The 21,275-nt window shown below is 40.8% G+C and overlaps 1 protein-coding gene across 1 annotated transcript in view; it reads right to left on the reverse strand.

Moving 5' to 3' along the window:
• Positions 1 to 20,270, reverse strand: part of slc2a13a (solute carrier family 2 member 13a) — a 44,263-nt gene extending 23,993 nt beyond the window's left edge. The window contains exons 1-3 of the mRNA XM_079454713.1: positions 19,592 to 20,270; positions 11,463 to 11,622; positions 10,240 to 10,448 (exon numbers count right to left, since the gene is read on the reverse strand). Of these exons, the coding sequence (XP_079310839.1) occupies positions 10,240 to 10,448; positions 11,463 to 11,622; positions 19,592 to 20,126 (904 nt within the window). The 5' untranslated portion in view covers positions 20,127 to 20,270. The remainder of the gene's footprint in view (positions 1 to 10,239; positions 10,449 to 11,462; positions 11,623 to 19,591) is intronic.
• Between the last annotated feature and the right edge of the window lie 1,005 nt (positions 20,271 to 21,275).

The following is a 21,275-nucleotide window of genomic DNA, read 5'->3' on the forward strand; positions in this document are numbered from 1 at the left end:
ATCTCGCGTGTGTTGACAATTAGCGCCGGTGCGCAAGTGTGCGTCACTGTAATAAATGGTAAGCCATGTAACAAAAAAGGATGTATCCTCTGGTGCCGAAAAGAGAAAGAAGAAAAGGACAGAAAATGAGAAAAATGAGCAAGATTAGCGGTAGCACAAAGTTTGCTCACGTCACTTCAGGTACCATGATCTTTTATAAGCCATCACCAGAGCTAACGTAAACGTCCCCGCCATCAAAAGTAAAATGTCTCGCATTATTAATATACATTTATCTCGGTGTAGTTCACGTATTGATTATATATATATATATATCAGTTTAAGTTGGTGAAAACAGCCGAAGGGGAACTTAACCTTCTCGGTGAAAGCGATGCCAGCTAGCATTGCTGTGTGTGTTGAAGTGAACGTTAGAAAATATACCTATACCGTGGGGAGACTTCTGTGATGAAAATAGACTTCAATTTTATTAATATGGTGGCGAGTGTTGTAGCAGGCCTATCCTCATATTTATAGGCTGCAGTTATGCGATTTTGAGGTCGTTGTTGTACAATTGTCATTGTTGAACCGCTTGCTGTTCTTATGTTTGCTTTCATTATTTAAGTATCAATTTTTTTGTAACATTCTGTGGTATTGTAAAGATGATTTAAGAATAATCCAGGCAACACGAGAGTAGTGAATCCGTAACTTTCTTTACTCAACTTTCTTCTTCTTTCGTGCGTCATTACGTACGTAAGTCACGTCTCATCACGTGACAACAGCAAGCGTTACTATTTACAAACAGTATACACAAATAGTAATATTGCACATTTCTCATGAACACAACACATTCTATTTTTGATTATATTAATGTTTGTCTATTTTTGTTTTATTTTTAAGATTGCAAATTATTTATCTCATGTTTTGTGACAGTTTGTATTCAGAAGTTTAAGAGTAAAGTATTTTATTTAAGTATCGATTTTGTATTATTTATTTTGTATTAATACATAACCTCACTATATAAATTTATAATGTTACATTATAGCATGACATTTATGTCAATAATCTTCAAGCAAATGGTGACTCCGCGTGGTGGGAGGGGGGCCCCCAAATCAAATTCTGCTTAGGGCCCCCAAGAGGCTCGGGCCGGCACTGCGCAAGCCAAAGACAGAGTGTGTGTTTATATGTCATACAGTAATTGCGAATGCCCGTTTGAGAAACGTAAACTAAAAGATTATCCAAGCAAAAGACGCAACAAAAAAAAGTAATACAGCGGCCAGCCACAGGCAGTAGACTAATCATATTTTAACTGGGAGCATATTAATATAAAGTTAAGCATGTTGAAGGGACATTGGACGACGGACAAACATCACAGACCTACTAAAAGCACGATTACAGTACATTGTGTTATTTGGTCTCATTAATATACAATTACTAAAAGCCAGAGCGACAATCTTCTAACATTAGGCTTTCATCAAAGGATAATGTTGTTTTTTGCCCTAGGGTACAATCACTGTGATATAACAAAACAAAGACGCATTCATGAAATAAATGTGTTATGCATTTACACAACATGGGACCAGAAATATTTTTTTCTATATTTAAAAAAGATCAAAGTGTTTTTGACCATTAGGCGTGAAATATAAGAGTCATTCAAATGAAACACGATAATGTGGGTGTTGGAACTCAAGCTTAATATCATGAGTTTTGAAATGTGGGAACACAACACAACACAACACAAAACTCAACTGAACTGTTCCAAACAAACCACACATCTCAACACTCTTGTTGTCACTTTGTTGATAAAAACAGATGAAATGAAACAAATGAAAACATACAGTATATCAAAACCTATTCAGTGGATGCAGATCTTTTATTCATTAACTTACTTTTTTTTCTGAAGGACACAGGACATGTTTTTCAGAGCAACAATGCAATTATACAGACTTGACAAAGGTTTTCCTCAGACATTTTTCTCTAATGTCTGAGACCTGACTTGCCGGGGATGTACAGTAGTTTAAAGTCTCGCCTCCCTCAAACGCATTATCAGTTTCTATTTCCCTGCTTTGCACGAACAAATTCTGCTGTCCATCTACAGGGGCTATTGATGATCGAGTCAGAACAAGATTAAAGTACAAAACGCACTTTAGTTTCGTCATGTTTTATAGCCTACAGTATCTCAGTCGGATGTCGTCATCCGTTCGCGTACATGCCCCGGTAAAAGGGTCTATCGGTCTAGGGACGGCCCTACTGGTGTGCAACCACATACTGTGTAAACCTTCAAGTAATGCCCTCAGGACATTTAACCATATAACAACATACTATTAAGATGCCGACAACCGAATTTTGCACGACCCAAGTTTGGGATATATGGAACTGCAAGGCTTATGGGGTATCATACTCTATATCCCCATATCAGAATAGTTTATTCTTAAACCAAAGAAAACCTGTAATTCCCATTTTATCTGTCTATGTGGGATGTTTAAGTGTAGTTGTCGCAGTCGGCGCAATCACAGATGGCATGTTTAACAGTGTCACCTCATTTTCACAGACGATTTCTCATTACATCTGATCCTCTACGAATCTATCCTATCCTTTTCTATTAGTGCCGTGGTGTTCCACATCCATTCAAAACAAACAAAATGATGAGCTAAACCAGAACAGCGCAGTATGCACAGCAGGGCAACAAGGCATGATTACAGCACATGGAGATACCTATGTGTAGCTTATATTACAATAGAATTAACATCAATCTCAGAAAATTATTTGTCTGGAACAAAAATCAAGCGAATGCATTTGACTATTAAATAATTCATCTAGATCATTATCACAACTGCGGGAGTCTAGCTTGGCTGCAATATGTTTTCAAACATCTTTTTCATAAATTGTTTGTCAAAATAACTCTTATTAGTTTTAACATTTAAAAAGGCGGAAAGAAACTTGCTTAAAAATATAGACCAAGGTGTGTCTTGGTTCTTTCCTTGTGCTGATGTGCGACCACATGGCCTGGTTGACAGCCTGCCATGTGCTTTCTTGTCATTGTGGTGTGACCCCGCCCTCTCGCTACCTTGTTAATCATCTCATCATTGTTTCATTCTTCACACCTGGGTTTGGTCATTGTCTTCACTTTCTCCTCTCCTGTTCCTCTTTTGTGTTCTGATTTTCACCTGTTCATGGTCATTGTCTTCGCTCTCTCCTCTTCTGTTCCTAGTGGCTATTCTGATTGCCTTCCCTTTATATTCCCTGTGTTTCTCTTGTACTGTCTCAGACCATTTTCTCCTACACCGCCTCCCAAGTCTTGTTGCCCTACCCTGCAGTGCCCTGCCTGCCAGTAGTCCTAGCCTTGTTCGTAATTTAGTTTCGGTATTTCATTCTTCTTAGCCCTTTCCTATTCCTAGTTTTGTGATCCCCTCTCCCCCAAGTCTCATCACTACTCCCCAGTCCCCCTAACCTTTGCTATAGTTCTCCCCACTGGCTAGTTCCCCTTTGGCGCTCCGGATCTCCTGCTGGTGACATCTCAACATATCGGAGAGTTAGTCTACTACAGGTCAAGTCCTCTCCCCTTGGATTATCCTTTCCCCCATGCGTCAAGTTCTCTCGGAATGAGTCTACGATGGTTTGAGTTTTCCCCATGCGTTTTATCTACCGCTAGTCGGGGTCACAAAGAACTGTGCGCTGTTTTGATTTTAATTATAAAGCTTTTTAAAACTGATTCCAGACTCCCTTCATGACAAAATGATTTAAGGAAAAAGGTTTTTGCAAACAGACAATTTCCATTTTTTCAAAAGCCTCTAAACAACAAGACAACAAAAAAGGTTTATACCAAACAACCAAACCATTTGTTAACTATGTACAAACATCTACAAATATCTATACTTTTCATTTTCATTACTTAATTCTGGTTTAGCAATAACACAGCAAGTACATCCAAGCGTTTACTCAAGATCTTCGAATAATTGTGTCATGATTCTGCCTTCTCTTGTCTTGATTTTCTGGTCTATGGGCAGAATCATGACAGACCCACGTGTTTTATGTGGAGAGGAACATATTATGGTCAATCAGGACATAATATGCGTTCTCTCCTGTCTCGTCATTTGGCCCCACCCCCTCCTCTCTAGTATAGCTTTCCTTCTGTGTCGCATTACCCACACCTGCCCATCATTATCTCCTTTGTTAGTCTCCCTATTTAATGCCCTCTTGTCTATTGTCTTGTGCTGGTTTGTTGTACTTGGTTCATGCGTTATGCTTAATGCCATTTCATGGAGTGACTGTTATTATAGTCGTGTCAGTGTCAGTGTCAGTGTCAGTGTCAGTGTCAGTGTCAGTGTCAGTGTCAGTGTCAGTGTCAGTGTCAGTGTCAGTGTCAGTGTCAGTGTCAGTGTTCGGTTAGTCTAGGTGTTTTTTGTAGTCGAAGTTCTTGTCAAGTGTTAGTCCTCAGTTTATTGTGTACTCTGTTTTGTTACCCCCTCGTGGGTTTTTGTTTTGTTCCTGTTTTATTATTTATTAAAGTCCTTGTTAACCCCTTCATCCCTGTGTCTGCCTGCATTTGGGTTCTCCCCTGAGATCTCTCCCCGAGATCCGTGACAGAACAAACCAGCCAAATCTGAACCCAGCAGGCAGCATGGACACTGACCGCACAAGGCTGGCCCATCGCCTCTGCAGCCTTCGCCAGGGAAGTGAGACTGTGGATGAGTATGTGGAGAGATTCCTAGACATTGCTGAACTTGTCTATTTCGGGGAGAGGGAGCTGGCGGTGCTGTTCAACACCGGTCTCAGAGAGCCACTCTCTCGCTCGGAGATGAGAGCAATGAGGCCGTTGGACTTCGACGCCATGTGGCTAACTGCCACAGCTTGTTCGGAGTCCGCGACCTCATTGAACACCTTTGACTCATCGCCGCTGGTTGCGATACCTGAGTGTGGTCCTCTGCAGATCGGGGTTGTGGGCATCGCCACGCACCACTCTCCAACCTCTGCAGTCTCTCCACAACCGCCCAGTCTCACTGGCAAGCGGGGGAGACGGGAATCCTGGGGGTACTCGTCCGAGGCCTCCAATCCCGAGCCGCCCGCCCCATTCACGTCGTTCCTTCAGCCGGCCACCAGGCGGGTGGCTCGGCTTAAGAAGAAGAGGCAACGGAGGGCGGCTCGGAGTCCGGTGGTCCCGCCAAGTCCGGTGGCCCCAAGTCCTGCCCTGCCGGTCTTCCAGCCGGCGTCAAGTCCTGCCCGGCCAGGGTACCCCTGCTAAGTCCCCCTGGACCCCACGCTCTCGAGCGTGTCCAGGGACTAAAACTGCCCCTCCCTGTCCCAACCCCATTTGGACTTCCCCCCCTGGACTCTTGTGTTCCCCCCATGAATTCTTGTGAATGAAACACTGGTTTGTTGTACTTGGTTCATGCGCTTTGCTTAATGCCATGTCGTGGAGTGACTGACACTGACACTGACTAGACTATAATAACAGTGTTCTGTTAGTCTAGGTGTTTTTTGTAGTCGAAGTTCTTGTCAAGTGTTAGTCCTCAGTTTATTGTGTACTCTGTTTTGTTACCCCCTCATGGGTTTTTGTTTTGTTCCTGTTTTATTATTTATCAAAGTCCTTATTAACCCCTTCATCCCTGTGTCTGCCTGCATTTGGGTTCTCCCCTGAGATCTCTCCCCGAGATCCGTGACAATTTGCTTAGGAAATCCCTAGTTCCCACTCCACAGGACAATTCACTTGCATAAGGAAAAATACGTTATCTCCGAGGCACTGGGTTGGATAGCATTAGCGTTACTGTCTGTACTCCCATTGGTAGTCCTAGTATCACAACTCATTTGCATACATGGGATTGAACCCTGCTCATCATTGTGCCTCTGGCAATAGTCAATGCCATTCAAGGACATGAAACGCATAACTAATGACCTTGCACATTTGAGAGGTGAGCATGGCTTTGTTTTGTCTATTGTGTCAAAGTTGTCATTTTTATGATGCCCAAGGGCAATTGGTTTATGGCTGATCCACAATGACATGGCTGGGGCCGACATCTGTTTTGACTGGGTCACGAATTAAAAGCTAAATGAATGCTAAATCTAGGTAATATAACACAAATATACATATAGATTCGTTAAATAAAATATATAGGATAAATCTCATATGTTTTACATAGGTGGGAAAAACAATCAAATCCCACAAAAGTCAGAAAAAATTGCATTCAAAAAACTAGAAATTACAACAAATGAAACAGATTGGCCACCACTGTTCTTAAGACTCAGGTGTGTTAGAATGTGTTTGACATGTGATTTGTGAACGAGATTTTATAAGGGCTGGTTGGGGGTTTGCAGCGTACTACGGTCAGCAATTGCTTCCACCTACAGCTGGATTACATTCATTTGAATGAATCAGAATGTAACATGCTGTTCAACAAAACATAGTATTCAATTGCCCCACTGTGCCATTAAATAGCCACTAATTTATCTTCTGTTACACTTGATCCTTACAAGCAAATTCATATGAGTTGTGGTCCCAGCCATGATATGCATGCACGTCTTTTCTTTATAATTTTCATATTCTATTTCCATTGACATAAACAGCGGTACTCTGACTGTGTCGAATAAAAATGCAACATGGCATTTTCTTATGCACTATAATGGGGTGGTTTCCCGCTCAGGGATTATTTTATATCGGGACTAGGCCTTAGTTACATTAGGAAATTTTTACAAAAAACACTCTTTTGTGCATTTTGAGACAAAACAATGGCGTATTTTATGATATGTCAATGCAAGTTGTTTTCAGTTTAGACAGCTCTAACATTTACTGTAGTCTAGGACTAGTCTGAAACCCTGTACAGAACCCCCCCCCAAATGACTGATAGAATAGCATAACCAAATCACTTTTCAAGGTCCACTTGCCTTCACATTGCATTGGCATTGCTCAAACTGTGACTCTGTGAGAGACGTTTATATTTTAAGCGTTAAATCTTTTATGGTTTTCTGTTTCACAGTTTCATGTTTGTGCCGCATAACATACTTATGACCATTTCTCCAGCAAAAAGTAGATCTACTGCCCCGCTACAACTATAAACACACATACAGTACATGCCGACAAAGTGTATTAAAAGCACTTCTTCGATTAAAATAGGGTATGCATCTGTGCACAGGAACGTATTGTTAGTTTACAGTGCAACATCCTGGCATTGCATGATGCTATGACGCTTTCCCGGATCCATGTAAACGCAGATGGTTTTGACAACTCTGTTGCGTGTACGTGAAACAGAAATATTACGTTGGAACTTAACACAAAACAACAGCCCAGTGTTGAGCCCAACTTGCCTCTGAAAACAGCCCCAACTTGCCTTTGGCACCGGTGATGTAGGCAGTAGTTATAAAAGTAGTAGTTATGCATTTGAATGTCATGATTCTGCCTGCTCTTGTCTTGATTTTCTGGTCTAGGGGCAGAATCATGACAGACCCATGTGTTTTATGTGGAGAGAAACATATTATTGTCAATCAGGGCATAATATGCGTTCTCTCCTGTCTCGTCATTTGGCCCCGCCCCTCTCGTTCCTAGTATTGCTTTCCTCCTGTGTCACATTACCCACACCTGCCCATTGTTATCTCCTTTGTTAGTCTCCCTATTTAATGCCCTCTTGTCTATTGTCTTGTGCTGGTTCGTTGTACGTGTTACCTTGCTGTACTTGTATGCCGTTCTTGTTGCCTTGTACCATTAATCCTTCTATAGTAAGTCAAGTCTAGTCTTAGTGTTTTGTATTAGTTAGTCTTTGTGAGTGTTAGTTCTAGTCTGTTTAAGTCCTCCTTCGGTTCTTGTATGTTCTTTTACCCCATTGTGGGCTTTTGTTTTCGGTTTTGTATATATTAAAGTCTATTTGTTAACCCCTTCATCCCCGTTTCGCTGCCTGCAATTGGGTTCTCCTACACAGTTCATAACATTTGAATGTGAAGAGACTGAAATCTCTTGAACTGTTTATCAAGATTTAGTTCCAATCATTATATTTCATGTCAAATAAACAATAAATTCCATTAAAATGGTCTCATAATTTTATGAGAAGTAAGGGCTTCCATTCGAACAGAAGGGTGGTTTGCCATTATTGTTTGCAGTCTTAAATATTTATTGGAATGTTAGCTATTATTGGTTTCTGTGATTTATAGTTTATTCTTTGATTTGTGTTTCGGTAAGAATTAGGGTACTGTGCTGTTATATTAAATGAGAATCTAGCCAATGTACATCTGCTAACATAAAGTATGTTGTTCACTGATAGGTGCACATGTCAGTGATTAATGTCTGACTATTTTATATAATCAATAGTTCCTATAAGCAATATTAAAAACCACAGAGACCAGTTGGAGATTATATGTGATTTATTTGTATTTATTTTGTAGCATATTGTTTATGTGAATTAGTCATATTACATACCACGTGGCATAGTTACCACTTCCTGTACTGGTACCTCCTGTTAAGAGAGGGCGGGATAAGTTGTCCTTATTTGTTCTTGTGGGTCATACCATATTGCAATGTGGGGCCAAGTAATATAACTTTAGGCATGAGGTTGTGATCAATTGTTGTCAAAGCTGTTTAAAGAGTTGAACAACCAATAATGGGACATGTCATTAGAATAATTTTCTTCATTGATTTTATTGTATAAATGGTATATGTTCATTGAGAGATTTTGTCACCCCTACAGTTGGTAGGGTTTTTCTGTTAGTGAGGCTGGCAAAAGTTATTTAGGCCAGTCTAATTGTAACCTGGGGGGAGAGAGGTGTCATTGTGCTATGTATCATTTTGCTGCTCAAAGCAACCATTTTTTTTGTTAAGGTTGCTTCAAAGTAGGCACTGAGCCTTGTGCCATTATGTATGTGAACTAGTTGAAAGATTGTTTTCCATTTTTTTCACATTTATACCGACAGTGTACATGTTTCTTCTCAATTTTGCTATTAATTTAACATGTTTTGTGGGTTATAACCAGTGTCTTTTCAGCTTCCCCACCACCTCCCCCTAACCTAAATGGGACATGTGTAATGATGGGGGGGTCCTGTCCAAATGCCAGAGTTTTTAATATAAAAAAAATCCATGAAAACAAAGGCAGAGAACAAGGCACAACGAACACATTACAATATAAACAATTACAGACAACTGACACAAGAAACACAGGCACTATATATACACACACAAGATTATACACAGGTGAATGGAATGATGGTAGAGGAGTCTGTGCAAAGTGTTATGGGAAATGTAGATGGCAGTCCAAGTGATGAGGGGAGTGAGAGAGTCCATAGTCCATAAGGGGCAAGGGGGCCTTGGCATGGTGGCCATGGAAGTGCAGGCTGAGTTGGAAGCCTGGGCGTGGCAGGCAGGGCCGGATGACATGGAGGCCACAATGACTGGAGTCTCTGGTCTGGTGGTCATCTTGGGAACGGGCTCATGGCTGGTGGCCATCTTGGGAACGTGCTCATCCTCATCGACTTCTCCCACGGCGAAGGGGGAACCACACAGTAACAAGGCATGCTCCACCAAATTTTAAAGCTCCCTTGAGGATCATAACTGGCCAGCTGAGTTTTTAGAGGATCATTAAGACTGCACCGGTAGAAGATAATGAGAGAGGTTCAAAAAGTCATGGGTATGACCCTCTAGGGAGCGGCAGCCATGGCGCAACATTAGCAGGCGAGCTCCTGCTGGCCATACTTCTGCTGGATCTATTCGTAGGTCTGTTATTCTGTAATGATGAGGGGGGTCTAGTAGGATCCAATTGCAACAGTTTTAATAAAAAAAGAACATCCATAAAAACAAAGGCAGTGAACAGCAAACACATTACAATATAAACAACTGACACAAGAAACACGGGGCATCGTATATATACACACACAAGATAACAAGATTAACAAGACACAGGTGAATGCAAGGATGGTAGATGAGTCCGGGCATGGGAAATGTAGAGAAAAATGGTGGTCCAAGTAATAAAGGGAGAGAGAGAGTCCACAACCCATAAGGGGAGAGGGGGCCCCCTGGTGAAAGGACTGAATGGGCAAAATGCCTTACAGCACCTTACGACGTCAGTGTTTGTACAAAACACTTAGAACACCTTGGACCAGAATCTGGCAAAACACCCCGCTACTACTTCTGATTACTGTATGGTTTTCGCTTTGCTATTCTGTCCTTCAGAAGTAATCTGGTCGCGTTGTTCTTGCAAGACTGCAAACAACCACTTTCCATAATTTGATGAAACCAGTGAACTGTGTATGTTTTTGTACATGCTACTTGAGTGTGAAAGACTGTTTTCTCACCTTCTCCACAGTCCTTTAACTCCTCTTCAATGCTGCTTTTGATGGTATCATACTCCTCGTCTATGTTCTGGTTACCTCGGATCTGGCTCAGCACACGCCTAGCCTTCTGGGTAAGACCCCTTTGGATGAGCCAGCGAGGGCTCTCCGGTAAGAATAGAAAGCCTAGGAACTGCATCATAGCGGGAACCACGGACAGACCCAACATGTACCTACACAGATGAAAAAATCTTTTTTAATCTCAAACTGTTCTTTGAATGCTGAAAGATTCAATTGCACCAGTTTACACATCTAATTACCCGAGTAAAGGGAAGTTTATAGATCGATGTCTATAAATATAACTAAAACTACATTAGCAAATACAAATGGATTTCGATTGATTCTCAGTATTTAATCTTTTATAAGATTTATAAGATAAAATTGCTTTAAAAATGATTTCAACAATCATTTTTTCTTTATCTTCATGGTTGCATCTTCTATTAAATGTTTATATAAAAACAAATTACTTTAAACTGAAGACGAGGATTTAAGACAAAAAAATTCAAAATTAATTTAGTTTTAAAACAATTACAGAACCCATCCGTAGATCTTTTTTAGATTTTCTTTCCCATATGTTGAACGGCAATATTCGGCAGCTGGTCTGGTTTATTGTGTATTGTTCTGAAGGTTTTCCGTGCCAGCCGGCAGACAGGATCTGCCTGATTCCTTCCAGTCGGGTTGACATTCGCATCAAACTGAGGTAGACAAATCCACAGAGTGGATCTTTTATTGTATGATTCATCCATTCAACATCCAGTTCCATTTAGCCGAAGACAGCTTGGCATTGGACGGTTATTTAAAATCTGAACAAATAACAAATTTCAGATGGCACTAGGTCGACGCAATATAGTTTCCATGTAAGATCCTTTGTTTTTGTGTGACATTTTGTGGAAAACCAATGATGTACTGTATTGACGCAGTGCTACCGTATTTTGACCGTTGAACTTTAATGATCTTTAAACATAAATTGTGTTTGTTAAAAGTAAAAGACACAAATACTTTAAGCTGTATTGCACAGAAACAACTCAGAAAACAATACTGTGCTGTATATATAATCATAGCCATGGATGCCTAATCTACTTACTGTCTCAAGAAACACTGACGTTAAAAATCTGTGCTCAGTGTAAACACTTTGTGTGCTAACCTGATAAACACCTATGGGTTGACAGCGAAGCTGTAGAACATACCTCCAGCCCCCATGATGCATGTAGCTGAAGGCCCCGTCTATAAGGCTGGCTACGAACTGGCCCGCTGTGATGAACAATGTGTTGATTGTGACCAGTCGTCCTCTAAGATGAGGTGGGGATGTTTCAGCGATGTACACAGGAACAGTCATAGAGGCTATACCTGAACAGATGAATTCATTCATTCATTAGATTAGATTAGATTAGATTCAACTTTATTGTCATTACACATATACAAGTACAGTGTAACGAAATGTAGTTTAGGTTTATAATTTTGACTAAAATAGTGCAAGTGACTTAGGTATGCATAAATTATTGACATTGGCTAATAAAGTTGCAGTGCAATAGGTGAGTTAATGCAGTTGTTGAAATTAATGCAGTTATTAAAGTTACGGTGCAGTATACGAGTTAATGCAGTTAATAGGTTGCAGTCCAGAAGATGAGTTAATGCAGTTGATAAGATTACAGAGCAGTAGATTAGTTAATGCAGTTATTGAAGTTACAGTGCAATAGATGAGTAGATGCATTTAATAGAATTACAGTGCAGTAGATAGGTTAGTGCAGTTATGGAAGTGGTCCATTAGTGCAAATGAGCATTCAGTTAAATATTCCTGGTGTGCAAGTGAGCAGTATAGAGTGCGAATGATGCTGTGTGTGTGTAAACAGTCCGGTAGAGCAGATACATGAAGTACTGATGCCGGAAGCGCCTACCGGAAGGCAGGACAGTCTATGAGCTGGGTGAGAGGAGTCCTTGAGAATGCTGCGAGCTCGACGCAGACAGCGTTTCTTCTGGATGTCCTCAATGGCAGAAAGTGTAGTCCCTGTGATGCGCTGGGCTGTTTTCACCACCCGCTGCAGTGCCTTGCGCTCAGCAACAGAACAGATCCCGTACCAGACTGTGACACAGTTGGTCAGGATGATCTCTATCGAGCAGCGATAGAAGTTCACCAGGATAGTTGAAGATAGTTGGTTCTTCTTCAATGTCCTCAGAAAGAAGAGACGCTGGTGAGCCTTCTTGACCAGGCATGAGGTGTTGGTGGTCCAGGACAGGTCCTTCGAAATATGAGTCCCCAGGAACTTAAAACTGGAAACACGTTCAACAGCCATCCCATTGTTGTGGATGGGGTCGTGTGTGCCTCCTTTTGCCTGCCTGAAGTCCATGATGATCTCCTTTGTCTTGGAGGTGTTAAGGAGCTTGGAAGGGATGAGGGTATTGAAAGCAGAGCTGAAGTCTACAAACAGCATGCGTGCATAAGTGTCCTTATTGTCCAGATGTGTGAGCACGGAGTGCAGCGCCATGGACACTGCATCATCTGTGCTCCTATTGTTGCGATAGGCAAATTGGTATGGGTCCAGTGTGGGTGGTAGAGAGTCCTTTAGGTGTGCCAGGACCAGCCGCTCAAAGCACTTCATGACAATGGGTGTGAGTGCTACAGGGCAGTAGTCGTTCAGGCACGTCGGGTTAGAATGTTTTGGGATGGGCACAATGGAGGTGGATTTAAAAAATTCTGGAACCACTGCTTGGGCGAGGGACAGGTTGAAGATGTCCGTGAAGACCCCACCGAGCTGCTCTGAACATGCCCGGAGTACGCGACCAGGGATGCCATCTGGGCCAGCAGCCTTGCGCGCGTTGATCCGACTTAGTGCATTGTGAACATCAGTGGAGTTAAGTGTGATGATTGGGTGGTCAGCAGAGGGTGTGAGCTTGGTAGCTGTTTCCTTATTGTCTCTCTCAAAGCGAGCATAAAAGTCATTAAGCTCGTTCAGGAAGACGGCATCTGTGGCTATGGGGGTGGAGTGGTTGGGTTTGTAATCACTGATGGCCTGGAAGCCCTGCCACAGGCGTCGAGGGTCAGAATTTGAAAAATGCTCCTCTAGCTTCAGCTTATAGCAGTGCTTGGCCTTTTTGATGCCCCTCTTCAGATTTGCCCTAGAAGTACTATAGGCCTGTGCATCATCCGATCGGAAGGCAGTGTTACGTGCTTTCAACAGGAGGCGCACTTCCTTGTTCATCCATGGCTTCTGATTAGGGTACGTGGTGATCTGCTTCTTGGTTGTGACACTATCAATGGTGGAATTTATGTAGTCCAATACAGAGGAGGTGTAACTGTTGATGTCCGTGTGAGAGCCACTGGTGGCCTGAGAAGCAAACATACTCCAGTCTGTGTGTAGAAACCTTTCCTGGAGTGAAAAGTCTGCCCCCTCAGGCCACACCTTGATGGTCTTCACTGATGGCATCACACGATTAATGAGATTAATGTACTTGGGGTGAGGAACAAAGAAAGGTGATCAGATTGACCCAGGTGGGGGAGGGGGGTTGCGGTGTAAGCTTTAGCCATGTTTGTGTAGACATGGTCCAAAGTTTTGTTTCCTCTTGTGTGGCAGGAAACATGCTGATGAAATTTAGGTTTGAGTGATTAAAATCTCCCGCAACAATAAATGCAGCCTCCGGGTGAGCAGTCTGTTGTTTACTGATGGCTGCATGAAGTTCTTTCAAATGTAAACATAGAACATTACATTTGACTTACAAATGAAAAACAACACAGAGCATTGCGATGTTAGTCGATTCTGCTTTACGAGTTACTGCATATCAAAAGAGCGTTTGCCAGGTAAGTATAAAAACATATATTTATGTGGCATACATAAAAAGGGTGGTGGAAGTCATGAACATAACCAAAAACAATATTATCACTGTTAGTTACGACGCAATTATTCACATTTAGTCATTAGAGAGCCTTTGCTTTGAAAATAGAGTTAGAATGAATACTAAGGACACGTAAGCACAGAACAACATCATTACATCATTCGCCCTCATGAGCGTCAGTACAACAAAAGAAAGGCTTTGTCTATAACAGTGTTATTACACATATTATTAATAACATTACAGTAATTACATTATTATTATTATTATATTTCCAATTTAAAACCTGTGTGATAAAACCGGTTGAAATCGTTTATCATTTATGTCCAACCTGGCATGTCTAGGACCAAATATTAGCAAAGATTCAGACGACATAGAAAAATATTTTAACAAATGACAATGTGAATTTTATTCATCACAAAGCTTTTGTTCAGCTCAGGGAACTTTAAACATATATTCAATATATTTTTAGATTTCACAAAAGAAGAAAGGTCTTGGGAGGTTTGGGATGACAAATTATGAAAACAATGGATGGCGGAGTAATGACTACATAAACCATTTATTTTTGTTTAGTTTCCTTGTGTCTGTGTGTGTGTGTGTATAATTTTGTGTACAGTGTTTACCAATAATGCTTAATGAGTCACCAACACATTAAATCCTCAAATACTGAAAGGTTTATTACACCGAAGGAGTTCTCTGAAGGACATTATCTATATGGGCTTTCAAAGAGCGACAGAACTACACACAAGACTATGTCACATGCGTAGTGAATATGCTTTGTTTGTCGATGTTCCCCATCAATCAAATGGGGCTTAAGAAAAGCCCAATGCTACGGACGGACCACCTGACCAATTGCAAACAATTTAGAAAGCAAGTGATTTCAGGAACCACTTGGATACGTAAATGTGTTTCCCTGATAACTCGGATTGGGAAAGGAGATACAATAAGTAGCCTATAATGTGATGTGGCAGAATCAATGTTTACACGATATTTATAACAGAAGACAAACCAAAAGTGCACGGCCACATTAATCTGAAAAGGTCTACGACATCACCGCTCCCTATAAAGTCTATTAATAGCCCCAGTTCACCGCTTGCCGTCGCTCTCGTTGCCCGGCAGACACCGTACCTGTTGCCATGGGAACGCCTCACTGCTTGCCTCGAAAGGAGGTTGCTCAATACCGTGAGACAACAGTTGTTATTGGCGTTTCATTTACGCTTTGACTTCACACGGGTGACGTATACATATTCTATCGTATAGAATACGTATGCTTTATCCAACATTGCTGTTTGGAGGCTGTGCATTATTTTCTTTTTTTGTTGTTGTTTATGAGGATAATATAATTACCAGACATATATATGTTGTTATAAACAGGTCGTAAACTATGGAGAAAAACAATTTCGTGATTTGCTGATTTAACATGGTCTCCTACCCTCACCATCTTGTGGTTGGCTGGTTTAGCTTGTAAGGCAGGTTGTCACAAAATTCCCAGAATCCCTAAAACGGATCAGCCTAACCAGCTTGTTTAAGTTATTTTTTCAGCAGGGCGATCTGAATGAGACATGCTCGAAGCAGATTGCAGTAATGTGGTGAAAACACACGCCACCTGTTATTACGTAAGCACCGAAGGGTCTGAAGCACGCATACAGTTCATTTAACATCTTTTTTTTGAATGCTTAAAATAGCAGATTATGTGTTTTTGCAATAAAACCGCATCTCACACAGGGAGGCTGATGGGTTCACAAATGTTGCAGGGCCCCCTTTGCGTAGTGTGCATTGGGCCCCCCTGATAAATAATTATTATGTTAAATATGATTATTTTAATAATATTAAACATATAATTCTAATTAAACCACAAACATATTCAGTTATACAATGCTGGAAAATCTATTGTTTTGGTTGGTGGATCTTATTTGTCGGATGTTTGAATGCTGATAAATGTCTATATTTGATAAAATGTCACAAAATCCGTGACCCCCTGGATCCATCTTGGGGCCCCCCAGTTTGAAAACCATGACCTAGAGAACATGCTTAGTTTCTACATAGGCAACATTTTCATAAGCACTATCTTCACTCACATGAATTTGGAACAGGAATATAAATAGTACTCCTTATTAATGCATGTGAAGGACTTCCGGCACATATTGTTTCAACGCAATTTACGTGTTTATGCATTTGGTGCATGCTTTCTTTTAAAAGTAACTTTACAGTGCATTCAAAGTACTTTTACGAATTTGGCAAAAATTTTAAATCGTACAGCTAACTATTGTTGTTTTCCACCCTTCTGACCCGTTTATTTATATGAATCATGAAAAATGTTATGAATATAGTGTTAATTATTTGCTTTGCTCTTTCATACAATACTTGTTTTTCTCCTTATTATGTTTTTCAAAAAGCGAACACTGCACTGTTGTAATGAATTTCTAATGAATCATTCTCTTGTGAACATTAGCTTTTTGTGTACCTCCCATTAGCAAAGCAATTTGTGCAATGCACTTGAGTAACTGTTGACACTGTTGCTAAGTACATCATTTCAAATTCAGCGATGCATGGCGTTCAGCTGGATAAAAGCGTCTGCTAAAAATGTATTCAACTGCAGACGGCGTCAATATGTACAACACAATAAAAATTAAGCCAAATTTTGGCACTTTCAAATACGAGCATCAAGTATCTTCTCAATGACACAACATACACTGTCTTAAGACTGAGAAATACAGTATATTAAACATCAATATTTACGCTCAACTCTAGAAAATGAAACAGTCAGGCAGACGATGTGAGCTTGTTTATATCCATTGACGATATCAAAGAGGTTTTTCTTTGGTTTACTGTTCTTCAGCATCCAGGGGACAGATACATTACTGGTAGACTCCACGCTAAAAACAAAGTGGGAATGAAGGCTGTGGATGTCCTTTAATATCAGTGACGGTATCTTGAAGCCAAAAACCCATCCACCCGAGTTCCCTGAGACGCGAGAGGCCAACCCTCTAATGGCCTTTCACTGCAGTAGGGTTGTGGAGTCATGGAGACAGCAGTCGAGACAGCTTAACTTCTCAGATCACACCGTTGGCTTAGACGTCATCAGGCCAACTGAACTGCTAGTTAACACCATCTGGGATTTAGAAGAAAGCTCGGTGCCCAGACTGAAGGGTGAGGAATTTACTTCGTCCTAAATGTCTGACCCCTGCGTTTGTGACTTGACTCGGCTTTTAGAGGGAACTGTCTGACTATAGATACCAGGATAATAGGCTTGGAAAAAATAGGATTCATCTTTTAGGGTTCCACTGACCTCGGTTTTGCCGTAGACGGTGTTCTCGTAAAGGTCAGTTCCGAAATAATTGGGCTCGACCGCTTGAACCAGACATTTTGTCTTTTTTCTGAAGGAAAGGCGAAGGTAACATTACAGGCAAGTTACGAGGTAATCTGTGAATAGTATTGTACTTGAAATGAAGTGAAAATGAAATGAAGACGCATTTATAAGATATTTGTGAAGAAAATGTTGTACTTGTATGTTGTGTGGGTATCAAAATCTCATTTATATTTGATGTCCTTAAATGGCTAGGCCTAAAAACAAGTACATTGATTGTTTGCCCGGTTTAAAATCCGAAAGCTGATGAATATAGATAAATAGATACAGTTAGTTTAATGATAATAGGGATGGCCATAATGTTTTCTTAGAGAGCATGTCAGGGATCGTTTCGTCTCGCAAACGTCGAAAACTGCATTACGCATTGAACAGAATAAATCTATACTTTGGTGAAATTCTAGTTTCTCTAATAAATTTCAGACAACATACATAAATATCATCGCATATCACAGCACATATTATAAAACAGCTAAAGTGGCTATGTGGCCCAACCTGGGTGAAAGGTAAAAGGGATTCCCAAGATCGCATAAACCGGACAATATAAAGCTTGTCTTCCCTAATGACGGCGTGACATCCTGCACAATAAGCCAAATTGCTTTCTGAAAACGCTCATGGGACATTTGACTCGTTCTTGGAAGCCCTCGTGGTTCAAGCATTAATGAGAAATTCCACTTGGAGCAAGCGGAGCTCTGTCTTACCACCCAATCAAATCGTGTGAATCCTTTTGATTCTGATCTACAGTAATTGCCTTCGATGAAAATAGTTCTGAATTTTCAATGAGGCACGAAATCTTATCCAAGCCTGTGATCTTATACACACGTTACGGCCTACACACTCTTTCAAGTAAAGTCTGCCTATAATCCTTTAGAATAAGGCATAATGAAATCACATTAAACTTTCGTTAAATACGATAAATCCCAGCAAAGAAAGCATATAAAAAGCTTTATTTGGGACTGCGAGTAAAGACAATTTAAAAGAGTAGGTCTAACACTACTGATAGTTTGGCTATTATCGAGCTGACTAACATTTAGACACAAAAAAAGTGTTGAACCATCTACTCGGTTAATTCTGATGAAATGTTTTAGGGAAAACAGATATGTACTATACTTTTTCCACTTCTCTTTTGTACATGCTACAGATAGTTAAATGCATTCATGTCAAAGTATGTCATTATTTTACATTTCTCCAAAAGAATTACAAATTAAAAATGTAAGTCTGCTCTAATATTAAACAAATGACATGTCCGGTATAATTAAATTAATATTAAACATAATGAATAAAAGCACTATAACAATTCACAGTGTTTAAAGGAAAGGTCGCAAAGACTTGTATTTATTAGAGTCTATGATACATAGAAATGTCTTTGTTAGATCCTTGTGAAACTGTTGAATTGGTGTGAAATAACCTAAGATAAAAACAGCATTGCATAAATGATCATACGTAACGTAACTTAACGTTAAAGCAATCAGCGAGACAACTCAAAAATTCACATTTTTATTTACGGTGTGCTAAGGAAGCATGTTGGTTCATGTTAACTATTGTGAACATTATCGTAAAGCGTTTTAAAGCATCTTACTGTGGCAGTGTATTCAATAAGATCATCAATATCAGTATAATATAATCAATAAGATGCATTCCAGGAGTCACCATTTGTAATCGTTTGACACCGGACAGTATGTTCCTCAATGTAAACATCAATATCTCGATTCAAAGTATGTTTGAGACAATAAAGAGAGTTTAATTGTTAATAAAATTGAGCACCATAACTGGATTTATTTATACTTCACCCTAAAATGAAAATCATGTCATCATTTACTCACCATCGAGATCCAAATCTGTATCAGATTTCTTTGTTCTGATGAACACAGAGAAATATATTTGGAAGAGTGCTTGTAACCAAACATATCTTGCCTCCCACTGACTCCCATTGTAGGAAAAAATACAATGGTAGTCAATGGGGGGGGGGTCAAAATCTGTCTGGTTAAAAGCATTCATCCAAATATCTTTCTCTGTGTAGCCTAAATGATGACAAAATTTTCATTTTTGGATGAAGTTTAAAATTGTACTTTCCTGATGTCACAAGCAATCTAAACTTGTGGACCAGGCGCATCTCACGGTACTTACCAAGCCCAACTCCCACTACGAGCCGTCCAACCAGCAGTGCTTCTTTATTCGGAGCGGATCCCAACACTATTCCCCCGACGGAGAAGATGAAGCTGGCCAAAAGGATGCACACCCGCCGCCCGAACAGCCCGTTGAGACACCCCCCGAGCAGCGCGGACACCGCCGCCGCGGCCACGGTCCCGGACACGAGCAGCTCCTGCCACAGGGCAGTGATGTTCATGTCCCTCTTAAGCGAAAGCATCGCTCCGGAGACCACCCCCGTGTCATAGCCGAACAAAAAGCCTCCGATCGCGGAGAACACGGCCAGGACGTAGACGAAGCTCGGCGTTTCATCCTGCTGGAACTGTTTGCGCGCCGCCCGCTCCTGGTCCTCGGTGGGCGCGGCGGGTGTGTGCGCGGTGCTGCTGATGCTGGCGCTGGACGGAGCCTTGATGAGACTCCGTTCTCCATCATCCGTTACTCGCTTTCTCCTCTCGCCCATCAGGTTGCTCATACTACGTAGATTATAGTCATCATCGCTAGATTTGCGGGACATAAGTGAAAAACCGCAAGAATAAAATGTCCACAAGGAGTCAAAGGTGATCGACAGGAAAAGTGAGTCCAACTCGATGTTTTTTCGGGTGTTGTTGGTGAGATTTTATAAGCGGTCCGCACAGGTTGACTCCTCATAAGTTATCCCACGGCTCGGTGTCTGAAGTCTGAAGGATGAGACGGTGTATGGAAAGCCGTTCGGGCAAATATCTCTTTAGACGCACCGTGTACAGACTATATAACGCATGTACGCTTTTTGCGCCTGAAGACGTTAGACGTAACTCTCGCGGTACTTTGATGTCATCCGCCTGTCGGGTCTTGCGGCACCGAATCAAGTCTAACAAGTCGCATATTCCGTGCACAGACGTTACACTGGGTTCACACCAAATGCGAATTAAGCGTTTTACTCGAGTGAATTACATACAAAGTCAATGCAAACTCGCGCACTCGAGTCAATCTCGTCTTCCACGAATGTTGAACATATTTGTCAGATCCCGTCACTCACACGAAAATAACGAACTTTTGCCGCGAGTAATAAAGAGCGTTAAATGCCGGGTTCAAGCCATTAAACGCTCTTTATTACTTACGTTCGTTATTTCGTGTGGGTTACACTTTCTGCATCGCTTACATTTCCAGTTAAATGACTGCTTTATTATAATTTTTACGGACCGGCCATGTAATGTAAAACAATGAATTTTGTTGGATATTGTTAACAAGAACAGATGTTTTTTCAGGGACAAACTGAACTACGAGTTATTATTTGTAATACTTATTGTTTTTTACTTGTTTTTGCCTTCTCCTCATCAGTGAATATGCTATTTGTTAAAGATTATTTGTCAGTATTTTTAATCTGCTTGGTGGAAGTGACGTCCCATCTGCAATGTGTGACAGACATCGGTTACCTTCAGCTCCGTGCTGTGCGTAAAAGGTATGTTCATTATTTAATGAAATATAAAATCACTTTTTTCTCCGAACAATACAACCAACAAGAGCTCGCATTGAAAGGTAAGTTAGTGATATTGTATAGTTTGGTTGACAGTTATCATAGTGCATTTCAAATTATCGCCATTTTAAACGTAACATCTGTTCGTCTGTGTTTCTGTTTGCATATTGATAGGACTGATGTGAATTGTAGACATCGTGTAATGCTATA

This window comes from Barbatula barbatula (genome assembly GCF_947034865.1).
Source record: "Barbatula barbatula genome assembly, chromosome: 4".
In the NCBI taxonomy this organism is placed as follows: domain Eukaryota; kingdom Metazoa; phylum Chordata; class Actinopteri; order Cypriniformes; family Nemacheilidae; genus Barbatula; species Barbatula barbatula.